This window comes from Canis aureus, chromosome 19, assembly GCF_053574225.1.
Source record: "Canis aureus isolate CA01 chromosome 19, VMU_Caureus_v.1.0, whole genome shotgun sequence".
NCBI classification, from domain to species: domain Eukaryota; kingdom Metazoa; phylum Chordata; class Mammalia; order Carnivora; family Canidae; genus Canis; species Canis aureus.
The window spans coordinates 1,539,678-1,554,987 of NC_135629.1; the positions used below are offsets into that span (position 1 = coordinate 1,539,678).

Below are 15,310 nucleotides of genomic sequence, written 5' to 3' on the forward strand. Positions count from 1 at the left end.
ACTGGGGCAGCCACTGAGCCCAGCCTGCCCTGCCCAACATCAGCCACCCATTGGAACCCCCTCCTAGCTTACAGACTCTCTTTGTTCTCTGGCTCCCACTGTCTCCACCTTCCAACCTACCCAGGGCAGGTGGATGCATTCAGATCTCAACTGTGTGAGCACATGGTGGAGATCCCAAAAATTGAGGGGAGTTCGAGAGGACTTGTCTCCCCAGAACTCAGAGTACCTCGAATGGGTGGAGGTGGCGGTCTCATTGCATATACTGGCCTCTCCAAGCCTCTTCTCTACTAGTCAACACTGAATCCATTCACAATGTCCCAGACAGGTGGAAAGAACATGCCATTTCCTAAAAGGAGTCTCCTCGGCACACCATGCATACAGTGGGTGCACAGTAGAGGCTAGGAGGACTACACAGAGAGCACTGAGTGAGCATCTCCAACAGTAAATCAGAGTAGAGGTGATCACTGAGGGCCTGGCCTAGCAGTTGACACGGGGATTGGGGCTGGATTTGGGTTTGTGGAGAGATGGAGCCCTCCAGGAAACTACTGTGAGCAGAAACCCCACAGCCAGAACAGAGGTGAGGCTATTTTGGGAAGCCTGCACTGCTGTACCAGGGGCTGAACCCCGAAGGGGTCTTCATGTTTCTCTGGGTACAAATTAAGGTCCTCTAAATGGTGCGAACACAGACACAGAGACTCAGCCTTCAGAATCACCCCCATTTCCTGGCAAAGCAGTGGAAAACAGCCCATGAATGCCATAAAGTTATTGAGTTCGTTTTTCTTTTTATTGGCAAAGTAAATATATTTTTATGAAGGACCAAAGAAAATATACATAATTGTAACATATGTACACCAGCTTTATAGATTTTTTAATTTCAAATTTACACAAATGTTGACATGTTATTAAAAGACATTTTATGTAGATGTACCTATGTACAGCTTATTTACATACATTCATAGGATGTGAAATAAACCTGTCAAAACAAGCTAGTTCATTTGATATTAATTTCTAGACAAAATAAGGAATGCATTTCTAAATCAGGATTCGGAGGCTCTATCTAGTTCTCCTACACACAATGCAGCCTGCTCCCCTCTTCTCCAAGGTGACCCTGGAGGCTGGTGCCTGGATTTGTCTGGAACAGGATGAGGGGATGAGCCATGCTGCGTACAGATGCTCCGGGGCTGGCCCGCATCCTCCGCCCTGCCCTTTAGCCCAAGCACATGCGTGGCCAGACGCCCTGCCTAATGCCCCATCTGCCGGGGCCCGGATCTGCACCCTGACTGCCCTGTTCGTACCCCTCTGCTGGTCAGGCTGAGGGGCAGATCCTGGAGCAAAGCACCCCCGCGCCCGGGGCGCCCTGGACTTCTGGCCTACTTCCTCCTTCCCCGCACGGCTCCCCCTGGGACCGGACACTTCAAAACCGCACATTTCTTCCTCTGAGCGAAAGGTGCCAGCCGTGGCCCAGGCAGGGAGCCGTGGGGGGAGGTCCAGGCTGCCAGCCCGCGGAAGGCACGGAGGCGGCGGCGGGGCCGGGCGGGGCCGGGCGGGGCCGGGCGGGGCGGGGCCGGGCGGGGCCGCTGCTGGGGGCGCAGCCCCGGGGGCCCGGGGGCCCAGGGCTCCAGGTCTTCCCCGAGGGGCGGCGGCCCGGGGCTCCGGGCTCCCGCCTCCCGGGGACGCCGCCCTCTTCCTGCACCTCCCGGGCTTCAGAAGGTGGGTTGGCAGCATCGTCACGTCCTTCTTAAGACGCAAATAAATTATTGCTACAAAAGAACGGGGAGGGCGCGGGGCGGCGGGCGCTCAGTTCACCGCGCGCACCGAGCGGCTGCTCCGGGGAAAGCGGTGCACCTTGATGTGCTTGGACAGGTGGTCGCTCCGCGCGAACTTCTTCTCACACACGGGGCACTGGTAGGGCTTCACGCCCGAGTGCGAGCGCCGGTGCCGCGACAGCTCGTCGGAGCGGGAGAACCTGCGGGACACGCGCGCTCCCGTGAGCCAGGCCGCCCCGCCGCCGGCGCCCCGGGCCCGCGCGGCCGGCAGGTGCAGGAGCCCGCGCTTCTCCGGGGTCCCGGGGCAAGGTCACCGCCCCCAGCCCGTCCGCCTCCAGGACGTCGGCTCCTGGACGAGTGCTGGGACCCGCTGTCAAGGCCACGGAGCCCGGGGTCTAGTCCACCGCACCATTTTCCCCGCGGGGGCCGCGGGGTCACCCCGCCCCGCCTGCGGCTAAGCCTCAGGCTGCCCACCGGGCAGAAATGCGGGGTTCCGCGAGGGTCTGCGGGAGGAAGCCCCCCAGAGGGGAACTGAGGCCGGGGCGCACTCAGGGAGCTCCCGGCTCCGCCCTCCGGTCTCCTCCCTCCGCTCTCCAGCCGACAGGGGTAGGGTCTCCGCCCGGCAGCTCCCCCCACTCCTGGGCACCGCCTTCCTGAGGCCCCACCGCCAGAGCTGTCGCAGAACCAAACCACACCCCTGCAAGGCACTTCTGAGACTTTGGATGGTTCCCCTGGCACCTCCGTCTCTGGGCCTCAGCCTGCCTGGGAGCAAGGGCTCCCACAGCCCAGAGGCCACTGAGAATGAGCAGCTGCTGATGGGAGAGGTAAGGGTCCCAGCCAGCCACATGCTCAGACTGCTACCACTGACTTCAGGGATTTGAAGCTCTCCCCACCCCAGGAGCCTCATCCTGGCAGTGAGATCCCACTCCCCACACATACACACTGTCTTCCTCTGCTCTACCTACATTGGTCCATCCTGGGACCCCCTTGCCACAGGACATTTGCACATTCGGTTCCCTCCATCTGAAATGTTTCCCCTCCCCCTCTTCTTGCTCCCTCCCACTCATCTCTTAGAGCTCAGCTCAAATGTCAGTTCCTCAAGAAAGCCCTCCAGGACTACATCCCACCTAGGCTCCCCTGGCACAATATGCACCTCACTTTCCTGGCCCCACCTCTGTGTAATTTTAAATTAGTTTTCAACTTTGTGATGACTGTCAGCCTGTGCCATTAGACCATCAGCTCCATGAAGAAAGACGTGCATGTCTCATTCCCCATGGCCCATCCCGCAAGCAGCCTGGTGCATGGCAGGTGTCCAGTAAGTGCGTTTACATGAAAGAGTGAACACAGCAAGCACGTAGGGGAGGATGGAGGGTTGTTACAGGGAAGCCCTCTCAAGTCCCATTGTATGCACACAGACACGCTCACGTGCACACCACACAATGCACATGTACACACCAATATACACATGCCATACATGTGCATGTCACAAACACGGATGTGATGCACACACATCCATGTAGCAATCACATGTGTGGGTGCACATGCACACACATAGAACACATGTGCACACACATGCACACATGCACGGGTACCAGGCCCAGCAGCCCCTCCCTGAACCTGTGGCCACACAGCCAGAGGTAGGTTAGCTGGAACAGCTGTCCCCAAACCAGCTGATGGGTAGCCTACCTCTGGCCTGCCCCTGTGATTGGAAGCCTTAATGCCACAGCCTGCCAAGGACTAGAAGGACCCAACAGAACATGCCCTGGGGAAGGCTTAGTTGAGAAGTAGGAAGGCCTAAGCATCAAACAGGGAGCCTGACCCAGAAGCACAGAGGACAGGCAGCTCAGACTGGCTAAGTTGCCTCTGGGGCCCAGGGCCTTGTCCCAAGAGAACTGCCAGGCTTCTGCACTGGGAGGCTGGCAATTCCACTTCCTATCCCAGAGCCCCAATTGGGGCTGGCACAGAGCAATGCTCTCAGCATATGTTTGGAATGATGGAAGCCTGACTGGCCCATTTGCCAGATGAGGAAATTGAGGCTCAGAATGATAAGGGCCTGATCCAGCATCCCCAACGTGACAGAGCAAACAAGGCCAGGGCAAAGGTCCTGGCATAGCACCCTGCTGTGCCTGCCCATCCTGGTGACTGCAGAGTGCTGGCCTCCTCCACATTGTTTGCCTGGGTAGTGTAGGCACTGGAGCCCTGAGCCAGTGAGCAAGTGACCTTGATGTACCCTGGAGGTCAGAGCCTGGACCGTGCTCCCAGGCCAGGGCCACCTGCCCCCAGTAGGACTTGAACACACAGCTTCTGAACAGGTGGGTCTACCCAGGGCAGGAGCAAGCAGAAAGCCACAGAAACAATGCCACCAGCAATAACTGAGCCTTTTCAAACACCAGGCACCTTTCTGGTCAGGGAGGCAGCAAGATCAGTCCCAGAGAACTGGCAGTAACACAGCAAAAGCATGCAAAAAGGACAAGGGGCTTGCCAGGGTCACACAGTCAGTGGAATGGCTGGATCCTTCTAGGCCCCCACCCCACTGAGAGCCTTGTGTGGTCCTGAGTGAGCTCCAGGAGCAGCCTGGGTCTGTTTCCTCACTCATCCAGTGAAGACCTTGGGATTCTGGCCCACCTTCTGGGATTTGTCCTGGAGGCCAAGGAGTTGACACAAGGAGTGGCCTCTCATCATGGGGACACCGAGGGAGAGCCAGGCCTGAGAACCAGCTGTCCACCTATAAGCCTCTTCCCTGCTGCCTCAGGGTCCTATGACCTGGGGTCCATCCCCGGGAAGTGAGCCCTCAGAAGATCCCTACCTCACACCCTCACACACATTCTTCTGGAGAGCAGCCACTGGAGGAGCCTGGGGGCCACACAGTGGAAGGGGTGCAGGTGGCTGAGATGCAGACCCTGCAGGCAGTGAGCTCTGCCACCTACCGATCAGATGACCTGGTCAAGTCACCAAGCTCTCTGAGGCTTAGTTTCCCCACCTGGAGATGCAGAAATGATGGATCTGCCTCAGAGGACTGAGCACGTGGCAATCATTCAAGGACTGTGAGCTCTGATTACCTGCAAGGAGCTCAGCACGGTGCCTGGTCCCTGCTGATGCCCAGGAGCACATGGGTCAGTACCATGACTCGTGCTGCTGAGGTGCCAGAGAAAGAAGCAGCCAAGAACATCAGCACCACAATGGGCACACACGGCATCTTTGTGCAAAGTGCCCCTTCCATCAGCCAGAAAGCCATTACTGTAAATCGTCAGGTCTTGAGGACTACAATGGGAATGGTGCTCCCTGGAGTTGTACAGTGCACAACCTGCCCAACGACACTGGGAGCTCTACCAAATGGAGGGAAGAGGTTAGAGAATGCGTCGTTGAATAGGAGCAGGCCAGTTGTGGGCCACTGGGTCTGAATCCTGTCGCTGCCACATCCTGGCTCTGGGTCCTCAATTCTGCAAGTACCCCTTTCTGGGCCTCCCACGTCCACTGAGGATGACCATAGTACCTGCCACATAGGGCTGCTAGGAGTTATTAATATTTATATTAGCTGTGGAAGGAGGGTATTCTTTCTGGATGGGACGCTTGGCCATTCCGGAACAGGACGTTCTGCTGCTGTGAACAAAGGGGGCCTGTGTCTGAGCATAGCAAGGAAACTTCTAGGAAGGCAGGCAAACAGCCACTTCCCAGACAGTTAGATCGGGATAGGGAAAGTCTGGTTTGGGCCCCATTAAGGGTGCCAGAACCACGTCCCGGCGGGGAGGGGACAAGAAATACTGGGTTCAGGACCAAAAGCAGAAGGAAGTGGGGGCTGGTTACATGGCAAATGACGACCTGGGTTGGGGGGAAGCACCATTCATTTTACAAAGGGGTACAGGACACAGTGCCAAGGCCAGAACCAGCCCAACAGGATAAAAAGCAAACTGTGTACCAGGGCCACTGGGAAGAGAGGCAGCCGTGGGTGTGGTAAGCTCCCCATAGGAGAAGACAGGCAAATATGCAGAAGTGCTCCCTAAAGATCAGCTGCAGGTGGAGATCCTCCCTCCCACCGCTTGAGCAGGCCACCTCCCACTGCAGGTCTGCCTGAGGGGGTGGGGGTGCAAGAGAGAGACCTGAGTCTGGGTGAAGGAGATCAGGCGGCAAACAGCCTGGGTTGAACTCCCGACTCTGCTACTCACTAGCTGTATGACCAAGGAGAACTGTCCTGTACTTCAAATTCCTCCTCTATAAAGGGGACAATGACTGATGCCTACCTTGTGGACTTGCTCGGAGCATTAAATGAGTTACTTTGGAATGTTCAGAGCTCGTGTTAGGAGCTACTGTTACTGCTGTTGTTGGTGATGGCTCTCTTCTCCTAGCCCAGAAGCATAACACCTGAGAGAGCTGGTGGCCTCGTGGGGGAGAAAGGACACTGAGCCAGCGTACCAGGTGTACAGGGAGAGAGGAGGAGAGAAAGGCCAGCCACGCAGCTGCAGGCATCAAGTTCCTGGTGGGAAAGGCATGTCCACCCAAAGCGGGTGGAATGGTGGTCAAGTAGGGCTGAGGGCACCGCCAGAGCCATGCTCACTAGCTCCATCCCCATGGGCTCTCTGGAAATGCAGACTGGCGCCTCCATGTTACAGGGCTATTGTGAGGACTCAACGAGCTTATCTACGTGACACACGGGCAGAACAAAGCAGGGAGCATCGCCAAGACCAACGACCACTGCCATTACAGGAAAGTGCTAGAGACAGAGGACACACAGGGCGCAGAGAGGATGGTGGCCCGGGGTAGTGTGCATTGTGGAAGGGAGGTTGGCAAGCAGATTGTGCCAGAATGAGAAGTTTGGATAGGAATCTAAGTGACCAAAGCACACAAAAGGGCCAGAAGAGCCTCATAAGGTAATGAGTTCCTCATGGCAGGAAGTATACAAGCAAGTGTGGGCATTTGTGGAAGATATTCCCACTCTGAGCACCTTAGAGCACTGCCCAACACATAGGAAGTGGTCAGAAAACATGGCACATACTCCTGCCGTCCTGTCCAGACCAAGCTGCCCCAAAACTGGTCTGTCTTCCTACTCAGCTACTGCAAGGGCTCCCCCATACATTTCCAGGGCCTCAGGATTCCTGAAGGCCAACCAGGGACTCTTGCATTCTCAGAGAAACAGCTGTCCCAAAAGGCAGGCACCCTCAGCTCCCTATGCCTCCATCACCTGTAACCCAACAAAAGCCAGACCCCATTTCAGGGGAAACTTGGGAGAAGCTGGGGAGGCCCTCTGAAGACCTAGGAGTGGCTGGAGGCAGGGAGGGCTCCGGGTCAGCTCCACAGGGACGGCACTATGCAGGCACACCCCATCCCTTCCCCTGCCCAGAGGATCCTGGACAAGAAGACTAGTGCAAAGGCCCACGCAGTGGAAAAGCTGAATCCAGCTCTTGCTTGCACACCTCCTCCCATGGGAACTCACCAGCTCCAGAAGCTACTGTGTTGGGGCTGAGACCTGCCTCCCGAAGCTGTCCTCTGGGCTGAGGACTCCACAGAAGGCAGGTCCTGTCTTCCCTTGGAATGGGAAAAGTGGGCAGCCTTCGCCAAGGACCACACTGCTTGTCCCCTGGCCCTACCCAGCCCCATTCCGACTGGAAGGGCCACCACCAAGAGTCAGGAGTGGCCGGGGACAGGGCCCAGGAAGATGAGACCAGTGCTCTGTATGGCCAGATGCCCAACCCCTCCACAGCCCACCACCCCACCACCAAGAGCAAAGTGCATCCAAGAGGAGCCCCTATGAGGCTGGCACCCTTCTCAGACCTGCCCTTGTATGATAACAGTACCACCCACAAGAAGGGGGTGCTGCTGGGCATCCCTGCGCCCCTGACCCTGGTAGGGAGCAGGCCCTCCCCTTCAAAGATGAGGAAGTGGAGGCCTGGTCTGGAGGGACCTCCCCAAGGGCACACAGCAAGCCGGAGGCCTAGGCGGAAGCTCCCAGCTTTGGCTGCCGGCTACCCCCAGGCCAACTGTCACAATGCCCCGGCCTTCTTCAGTTGAGCACCTGCCTCTACAGCCCGTGTCTCGGCTTCTCCCCCCACCCAAAGCTCTGACCACCAACACTGCATACCTCCTACTGCGTCGGGCCTTACAGGCCACCCCACAGGGGCCCTTGGCACCCCAGGGCCCACCCCAGACTGTGGCAGGAGGTTCAGAGAGGCATGCGACGGCAGCCACTGACACCCTGGAGCCAACGCCATAGAGCTGGAGCACAGGCTGTGGGGGAACCCACGTGGGCCTGTGAGATGGGCGCCTTTGGGGCAGTGGCTGGGGGGACCCTTCCCCAGGATGCTATCTGGCCAAAGTCCCTTCCCTGGCCCATTCGGCACTCTGTGGATGAAGGCCGCTTCGTCACTTCAGAGACTCGGTCCCAGATCCGGCCACAGCCTCGGCCAGCCGGGACTCCAGGGCCGGCATCTCCCAGGAGCGGCCAACCCTCCCGCGCTCCCAGAGGAGTCTGGTCAGGGAAACAGAAGCTGCCACTGCTCTGCGTAGGTCACACCCACGCAAATGCCCACGCACGGACGAGGGCCACAGACACGCAGTCACGTAACACACCACGACAGGCATGGAGAAAGCAGGACACGCAGCTGCACTCCCACGGTGAGGTCAGCACACAGCTGAGCACGCCCTGTGGCCCTGTCTCACGCACGCACATACTCACAAAGCAGCAGCCGCGGCAAAGCCTGGGAACATACGGAAGCACATGCCACCCTCCCGGATAGGCTGCATTCCCCCAGGGTAGGTGTCCTAAAAACTGGGGAGAGCCCAGCTTTGGTAGCCCTGGGCATGGGAGCTCCTGGCCACCTGCTCTTCGGGGAAAGGTGCACAAGCCCACCTGAAGAGGGCGGGCCATACCCAGGAACCCATCCAGCTCCATCACCCACTGGCTGGGCAGCCCGGGCCAGACCGCCGCCCTTGGAGAGCTGGTGTCCCCTGCTGTCCCACACAGGGTAGAGTCTGGAAGGATGATTCCACCTTTCCTGCAGCACCCCCCCCCCCACCTGATCCTCCCTCTCGGTTGTCCTTCGCAGTTTCCCAAATATAGCTTTAAGTACCTCCAGGGGAGTAAGGACCAGGCACATACCATGTGTCCAAGAACGTCTACAAGTAAAGTTGGTTGGAAAAGCGTTTTCTGGATGTGACTTCTCTGATAAGACTCTCGGGGCTGGAATCCCGTTTACTAAGTGGTGTGGCCCTGGGCAGGTTACCTGCTCAGCTGTAAGGTGGCAGTGAGGGCAGTACTTACCCTTACGGGCGCTGGGAGGCCTAGAGGGAGCGATGCCCACGTGGCACGGCCCCGTGGGAGGCACAGCCCTTCCTCTTAGCTGACCCTATAGGTACCAAAAGAGCCCTTCTGCCCAGGCCTGGCTCCTCACCCTCAGCCGGAGCCCCAGCGAGCCTTACCTGGCCATTATGAAACCGGAGACCAGTTGGTTTCAGGCTTTGGTGCTCAGCAGGGACCAGGAGCCCTATGAGCAGCCGTGCCCGCTCTGGCCCCGCTCCCTGCCTGCCCCCCCCCCACCTCCTTCCTAATCAGCTCTATCTAATGGTGAACTGGGCCTTGACCGCACACCCAGGGGATCAGAGGCGAGCCAGTGTGCTCGCTGCCCAGCCTGTCACCTATCATACTGACCTCCAGCCGCAGCCCGGCCAGGTGCAGGCAAAGGGCTTCTCGCCTGTGTGCCGGCGCAAGTGCGCCTTGAGGTGGCTGCTCTTGGTGTACATCTTGCTGCAGCCGGGGAAAGTACATTTGTGCATTTTGATGAGTTCTGCTGCGGGGTTCTTGGGGAACTTCTGGCCCATGAGGAGGCCAGTGGAGCCGGGCCCCAGGGGTCCCGACCCAATGGGCTTGGCAGCGATGGGCACAGGGGCGATCCGCACGAACTTGGAAGGCAGGTTCACGTTGGAGGACGGCACCACCTGGGGCACAAGTGCAAAGGTCTGACCCTGGATGTTGACCAGAAGCTGGGCAACCCTGACACCTTCTGGGGCCTGCCCAGGGGAGGCCGGCTCCGTGCCTGATTCCTGCTTCACCTGCACAGGCTGGATCTGTAGCAGCACGGGGATGGGGCCATCTGACGCGGGCCCCCCAGCCGGGCTCTGGCTGCCATCTGCACCAGCACCGCCCAGGAGGGGAGTGCAGCGCTCTCTGCCACCGGACCCGGGGTGGAGGTGGCTCCTGTGTGGCCCGCCTGAGAGCTGGCTGCAGGCCTCCGCGTTCTTACTGTTGCTCTCTGGGGCCTCCTTGGCCCCCAGCTCCATGTTCTCCTCCAGAAACTCTTCAATCTCCTCCAGGGTGGGCTGGAAGGGCCTTGGGACATCATCAGGGTCACCCACAGGAAATTCGGGGAAGCAGAAATGCTCCCCCTTGACAGGTGCTGGTGTCCTGCGCCAGGCCCCCCAGGCCATGGGACCACTGCCAGCCCCGATGCCACTGCCACCACCACTGCCCAGGGTGGCCTGGGACAGCAGGAAGTCCAAGATGCTGTCCTGGCCCTCAGCACCCGGGCCACTGCTGTAGCAGGAGCAGACGGCTTGTGAGTCCGGGCTGGCGCAGGAGCAGAGGCTGGAGGCGTCGCTGTCATCCTCCGAGAGGGGTGAGGGCAGCATGTGGTATGCCCGTCCACTGGCTAACCTGTCACCCAGGTAACCAACTGGGCATTTCGGTGACGAGAAGGTCTCGTCCACTGGAAGCAAGTGGTCCACCATGCTGGCCTGGCCGTGCCGTTGGCGGCTAGAGAGAGGAACAAAGGAGGCCTGGTCAGGAGGACGGCATGCTCACCTGCCACCTCGAGGGCCTGTGCCCCCCCACTCTGCTGCCTGCCCATAGTCTCTCATTACCAAATGCCTGGATCCTGTCTCCATCCCATCCCGTGGGAGAACTTTGTCTGCAAGAGTGTTTTCCAAAATTGCACCACCTGTTTGCAAAAGAGTGCTCTCCAAGCCCATTGCACAATCCGGGTTACTTTTGGTTTCAAACAGGTTTTCCAGAACAATTCGGGAAAGAACACACATGTACCTGTCTGTGAACGACTGTGAGTACATGTGAGTGACAAAGGACGCAAGGAGGCTCTCCGGACCCTCAAACCGTCAAGGTTGGGGAGCCCCGTCCAGCCAATGCATTGGAGTGGCTGCATTTCCGAGGACACCTGACCTCAGCTCCATTCTTGTTGAGTCACTGGAAGGGGGGTAGAAGAGTGGCCACTTGCCCTCTGACCCCTGTGTTGTTGAGGCTTGCATAGGGTTGCCAGGTTGAGCAAATAAAACCACAGGCCACCCAATTAAATGTTAATTTCAGGTTTGAAAAAACAAGCAACTTTTAACATAAGTATATCCCAAACGTTAAACAGGCCATGCTCATATTAAGAAATTATTTTATCTGATACTGAACCTTAACTTGGCAGTCTATATTTTGATTAGGCAAGTCTAATTTGTGGCAAAAAAAAAAAAAAAAAAAGATTAAAGACCCATCTGTGGGTCTCCATCTTCACAGGCTCTGCTCCCCCACCTGAAGGAGGGCAGCTCATCCACCCTCTCGTTCTCACACCCCTCCAGCCTCAGCTGCCTCCTCGGTGAAATGGGAATGGCAGGCACAGAACAAAATGCCCTCAACTGCACCAGGACATTTTACTGAGGCTCTACCACTGGGTGGACAAGACCCTGCCCCATGGTGATAACTCATGATACAAAAGTGGTCCCGGTCCCAGAGCACTCCCACAGCCACTACCCCATTTGACTTCGCAGGAGATGAGATAGGATGCCCTTGGCCTGTACCCCACGGAGCACTCACCACCTCAGGAAGGCCCAGATAACTCCCGTCTCCCCCCTAGACCATGAACTGCATGAGGGCAGGCTGGGCTGCTGGGTCTCCACTGTGTTCCCAGCTTCCGGCGTGGCAGCTGGTGCCCAGGAGGGGCTCAGAGAATACCAACAGAGAAGAGAGGGGACATCTGCGTCCTCTGAAGGCCATGCTAGGTCCGGTGTCCAAGGAGAGTCAACAGCATAACCGCTGTAATGGGGCCACCTCCATGGACCTTTGTCCCCGCCCAGTGACCAGTGAGGTTCAAGGAAGAGGGAAGGGCTACATCTGAAACCAGAGATTCTCTGCTGCCTGTCACCACTCTGCACCCAGCCCTGTGCTCTGTCTCAAGGCCTACTCCTGGACCTGGCACACGGTACTACTCACCGGTCAGCAAGTCAACAAGCCTGGCCAGCAACAGACTTCTCAAGGCCAGCCAGGATCATCGTCAGCTGTGTGCTCCCCAAATTTCGGTTTCCCCACCTGTTCCAGGCCCCAGTGACCTCAGTTCCCCACTAATCCAGGAAGCTTCACAGAGCTCCAGGAAACTAAAGCAAGGTACATGCCTTCGGCAAGTCTGCACCCCAGGGCCGCTTTGCCAAGAGGATATTCAACTCTTCGATTTTAAATACTCATCTGAGGATTCAAAACTGGCAGTTTTAAAATACATGTTATTCACCAAATCAGGTGCTGAGAAGGAATGCAAGTGCCAGATGATGTGAAGGGCAACAAGCGCTCTCTGGGCCCTAAGCCCCACTACCACCCCTTTCCCTCACCCTCTGAGCAGGAAGCTTTGCTCCTGCCTCTGCAACTTGGCTGGGCAAGCTCAGGCGGGTGGCACAACCTCTCTGGGTCTGTGTGTGGGTCTGCTGGGTGGGGATGCTGCCAGTGGGACCTAGTTCCCAGGCTGCTGAAACAGTTCAGTGAGTGGACACAGGTTGAACACTTGTTACAGGGGCTGGCACACACAGGCCCCGGTCAGTACCAGCCACTAGGATTAACCTTCAAATAGGTGAACACACGATCCTTCTGCCCCTCTGCTGTGGTCCTAAGGAATCAGGAGGGCTCCAGCCTTCCTAGACCTAGAATAGGCCATAACCGGAGGTGAGGGGCGGATCAGGTCATGCTCCTGCCCACTTAAAACTCTCCCCTGAAATGTGACCATCAACTGACTATTTATTACATGACAGCAAGGAGTTACTGTGAATATTTTAGAGTGTGATGATGGTATCAGAGTTGATGACTGAGACATTCACAGATGAAATGGTATAAAAAGAAGCACCAGGGAAAAGAAATTAAGCACAGTATGGTCGGGTAGGAGAAGAGCTCCAATAACTTCCCCAGGAAATGTGACCCCGTCTTCTCCCAGCAGCCCAGCACCTGGGCCTTGCCCATCTCTCCCAGGCCTCACCTCCACCTGCTCTAATCCGCGCTGGCTGTGCCCTTGCTGTGGGTCCCTGTGGGTCCCTCTTCTCCCCCGCCTCCCCGAGCACCAGGTGGGGGTGCCTTAATTGGACCCCAGCTCTGAAGTCACTGCCTGGGGGGCCTCCCCAGACCACCCTCTGTGAAATCATCCAGCAGCTGCCCCCCCCCCAAACTATCTTGGTTATGTGTTTGTGTACCGTATTTTCTGTCTACCTCCCCACCAAAATATAAGCTGTTCTGACTAACCCATCCACCACTATCCCACAATCTAAAACAAGAGCCCGCACAATTTGCTGGTTGAGTGAGTGAGAGATGCTCGGGGCTGACAGGCAAGAGGGAGGGGTGTGGAGATTTCCTCCAGCAGTGGCAGGGCCAGGGTCAGGCACAAGAGTTTTCCTGCGGGGCTGAGCCGCTGCGGCCGCACACTCAGGCACTGAGAGCAGAGAAAGGGCTCTGGGGCCACCGCAGGCGCCAGCGACAGAAGAACGGGCGGCCAGGGCTGCAGGGAGCCGGCTGGGGCGCTAACACACAGCAGCACATGGCGCGGCCGCAAGCGCTGGCTGCGTGCAGGGGGAGGGGACACGCCGTTCCGGGCACCGGCCCGGGCCTACAGCCGGACTCCGCCCCCTCCCCCGGCCGGGCCAGGCCTGCTGTTTATCCTCCCGGGGACACAGCGGCCGCAGGAACAACATGTAATTGATAACAAGCCCAGCGCCGGCCAAGGGCTTGCCATTGGGTCAGCGTGCAAATCACGGGGGTGGCGGGTGGGGGCCGCCCTTCAAAATAAGAGTCTCGGCTCCCTGCGCCATCCGCAGGCCCCAAAGTCGCAGAGCCCAGGCGTCCTCCCACCTGTAGGACGGCAGGGGCTCCCAGGAGCCACCTGGTCCTTGGGAGAAAGGTGATTTGAGGGACTAAAGCATTTTTGTGTGTGTGTGTGTGTCAGCTGCCCAGGGACGGGGTGAGAGAACATCCCCTCTAAGTCACGGGAGGGGGGGTCCTTTGGGGATACCACAGTGGGGAGGAAACAGGGACCCCGGCAGAGCGACGCCGCGGGGGGGAGTGGCCCGTCCTCTGCCCCCGACCCCGCCACCCCTTGGTCTCCCTGGTGCTCATGTTCCGCGGACAGAACCAGGGGACTCCACGCAGGCGGTAGGAGTACGAGAGTGGCCGGCGCGGGTGTGCGCGCAGCGCTGGGAGTTCCTGTCGTGCGCCCGCGCGGGTGCGGGGCGTGGTGCGCGGCGGCGTGGCTGTGCCGGGGTGTCCCTGGCACACTCGCGCGTGGAGCCGCCGTGGGCGCCCGCGTGTGCGGGCAGCTGCGTGGGAAAGGAGGCGGCCCCGGAGCGCTGCCCGCGGGACACCGTGCCCGGGCCCGCGCCCCCCCCAGGCCACGGCTCGGTGGCCGGCGTGACCCCCGCACCACGGCCCCGCCACCCCCGGCCCGGCCCGGCCGCGCCCCGGCCCCCAGCCCCGCCGCCCGCCCGCTGCTCCCGCCAGGCCCGGCCAGGGGCCCGCCATATGGGAGCGCGGCCCGCACGCGCGGGGGCAGTGCCCGCGGCCCGCAGCCACCGTCCCCGGGGCTCGTCCGGCCCCCGCCCCGCGGGCTCGCTCGGCTCCTCCGACCCTTCCCCGGGCGCTGGCGCGGAGCTGGACGGGGCGCGGGCTCCCGCCGCACGGCCAGAGGCCAGTCCGCGCCCCCGGCCCCCCGGCCCCCGGGTCCCGACCACCCCCGGCGCCCCGAGCGGCGTCCACGCGGCCGTCCGGCCTCCCCGAGCCTCTCCCACCTGGACTGGCGCACGCCGGGCAGCGGCCAGGCCCCCGCGGTCCTGGGGCTCCGGGCGGCGGGCCGGGCGCGGGTCCTGCTCGGTGCGCTCGCCCGCTGCCCGCGGGTCCCTGCGGCGGAGCCCGACCGCCTGCCGCTCGCTCGGCCTCGCTCCCCGCGGCTCACGTGACGCCGCGGGCGCCGGGAAGGCTCGCAGGAGGCTCGGCCCCGGGCGCGCGCCCCATTGGCCCGCGCCGCGCGTCCCCGCCCCGCCCCGGAGCCCCCGCCCCCGAGCCCCCGCCCCGGAGCCCCTCCCGCCCCTCCCGCCCTAGCTGGCGCCCGCCCGGTCGGCCCAGGCGCTTTGGGAGCTCGGTCCCCAGGCGAGAACCGGAGACGGGCCTCGGGCCCCGCGGACAGTGTCCCGAGGCGGGGTCCGGGCGGGCGCGGGGCGGCCCTCCACCCGCCGCCTACCCCGAGCGGGGTCCCCGCCGCTGTCCCGCCCGAGACCCGGGGCGAGCCGGAGACCTGCCTCGGGGACGTGTGGTTGGAGCGTCT

General features: G+C 60.0%; 1 protein-coding gene across 2 annotated transcripts; it reads right to left on the bottom strand.

Annotated features, from left to right (window-relative positions):
• Window positions 1–762: 762 nt before the first annotated feature.
• On the bottom strand, window positions 763–14,920 carry KLF15 (KLF transcription factor 15). 2 transcript variants are annotated; one of them, XM_077857560.1, is made up of 3 exons: window positions 14,778–14,920; window positions 9,406–10,506; window positions 763–1,966 (listed from the first exon to the last, which is right to left on the bottom strand). In XM_077857560.1, the coding sequence occupies exons 2-3, from the start codon at window positions 10,479–10,481 to the stop codon at window positions 1,798–1,800; spliced, it is 1,245 nt and encodes a 414-aa protein (XP_077713686.1). In that variant the 5' UTR covers window positions 10,482–10,506; window positions 14,778–14,920; the 3' UTR covers window positions 763–1,797. The 2 variants fall into 2 exon arrangements, with proteins under 2 accessions (XP_077713686.1, XP_077713687.1); XM_077857561.1 differs by lacking the exon at window positions 14,778–14,920 and adding an exon at window positions 11,563–11,823.
• Between the last annotated feature and the right edge of the window lie 390 nt (window positions 14,921–15,310).

Excerpts from the sequence above, each read along its gene's own strand:
- KLF15 (XM_077857560.1), bottom strand. The coding sequence starts at position 10,481 with ATGGTGGACCACTTGCTTCCAGTGGACGAGACCTTCTCGTCACCGAAA. Across the intron at positions 1,967-9,405 it reads TGGCCGGGCTGCGGCTGGAG|GTTCTCCCGCTCCGACGAGC; the intron begins GTCAGTATGATA and ends CGTGTCCCGCAG.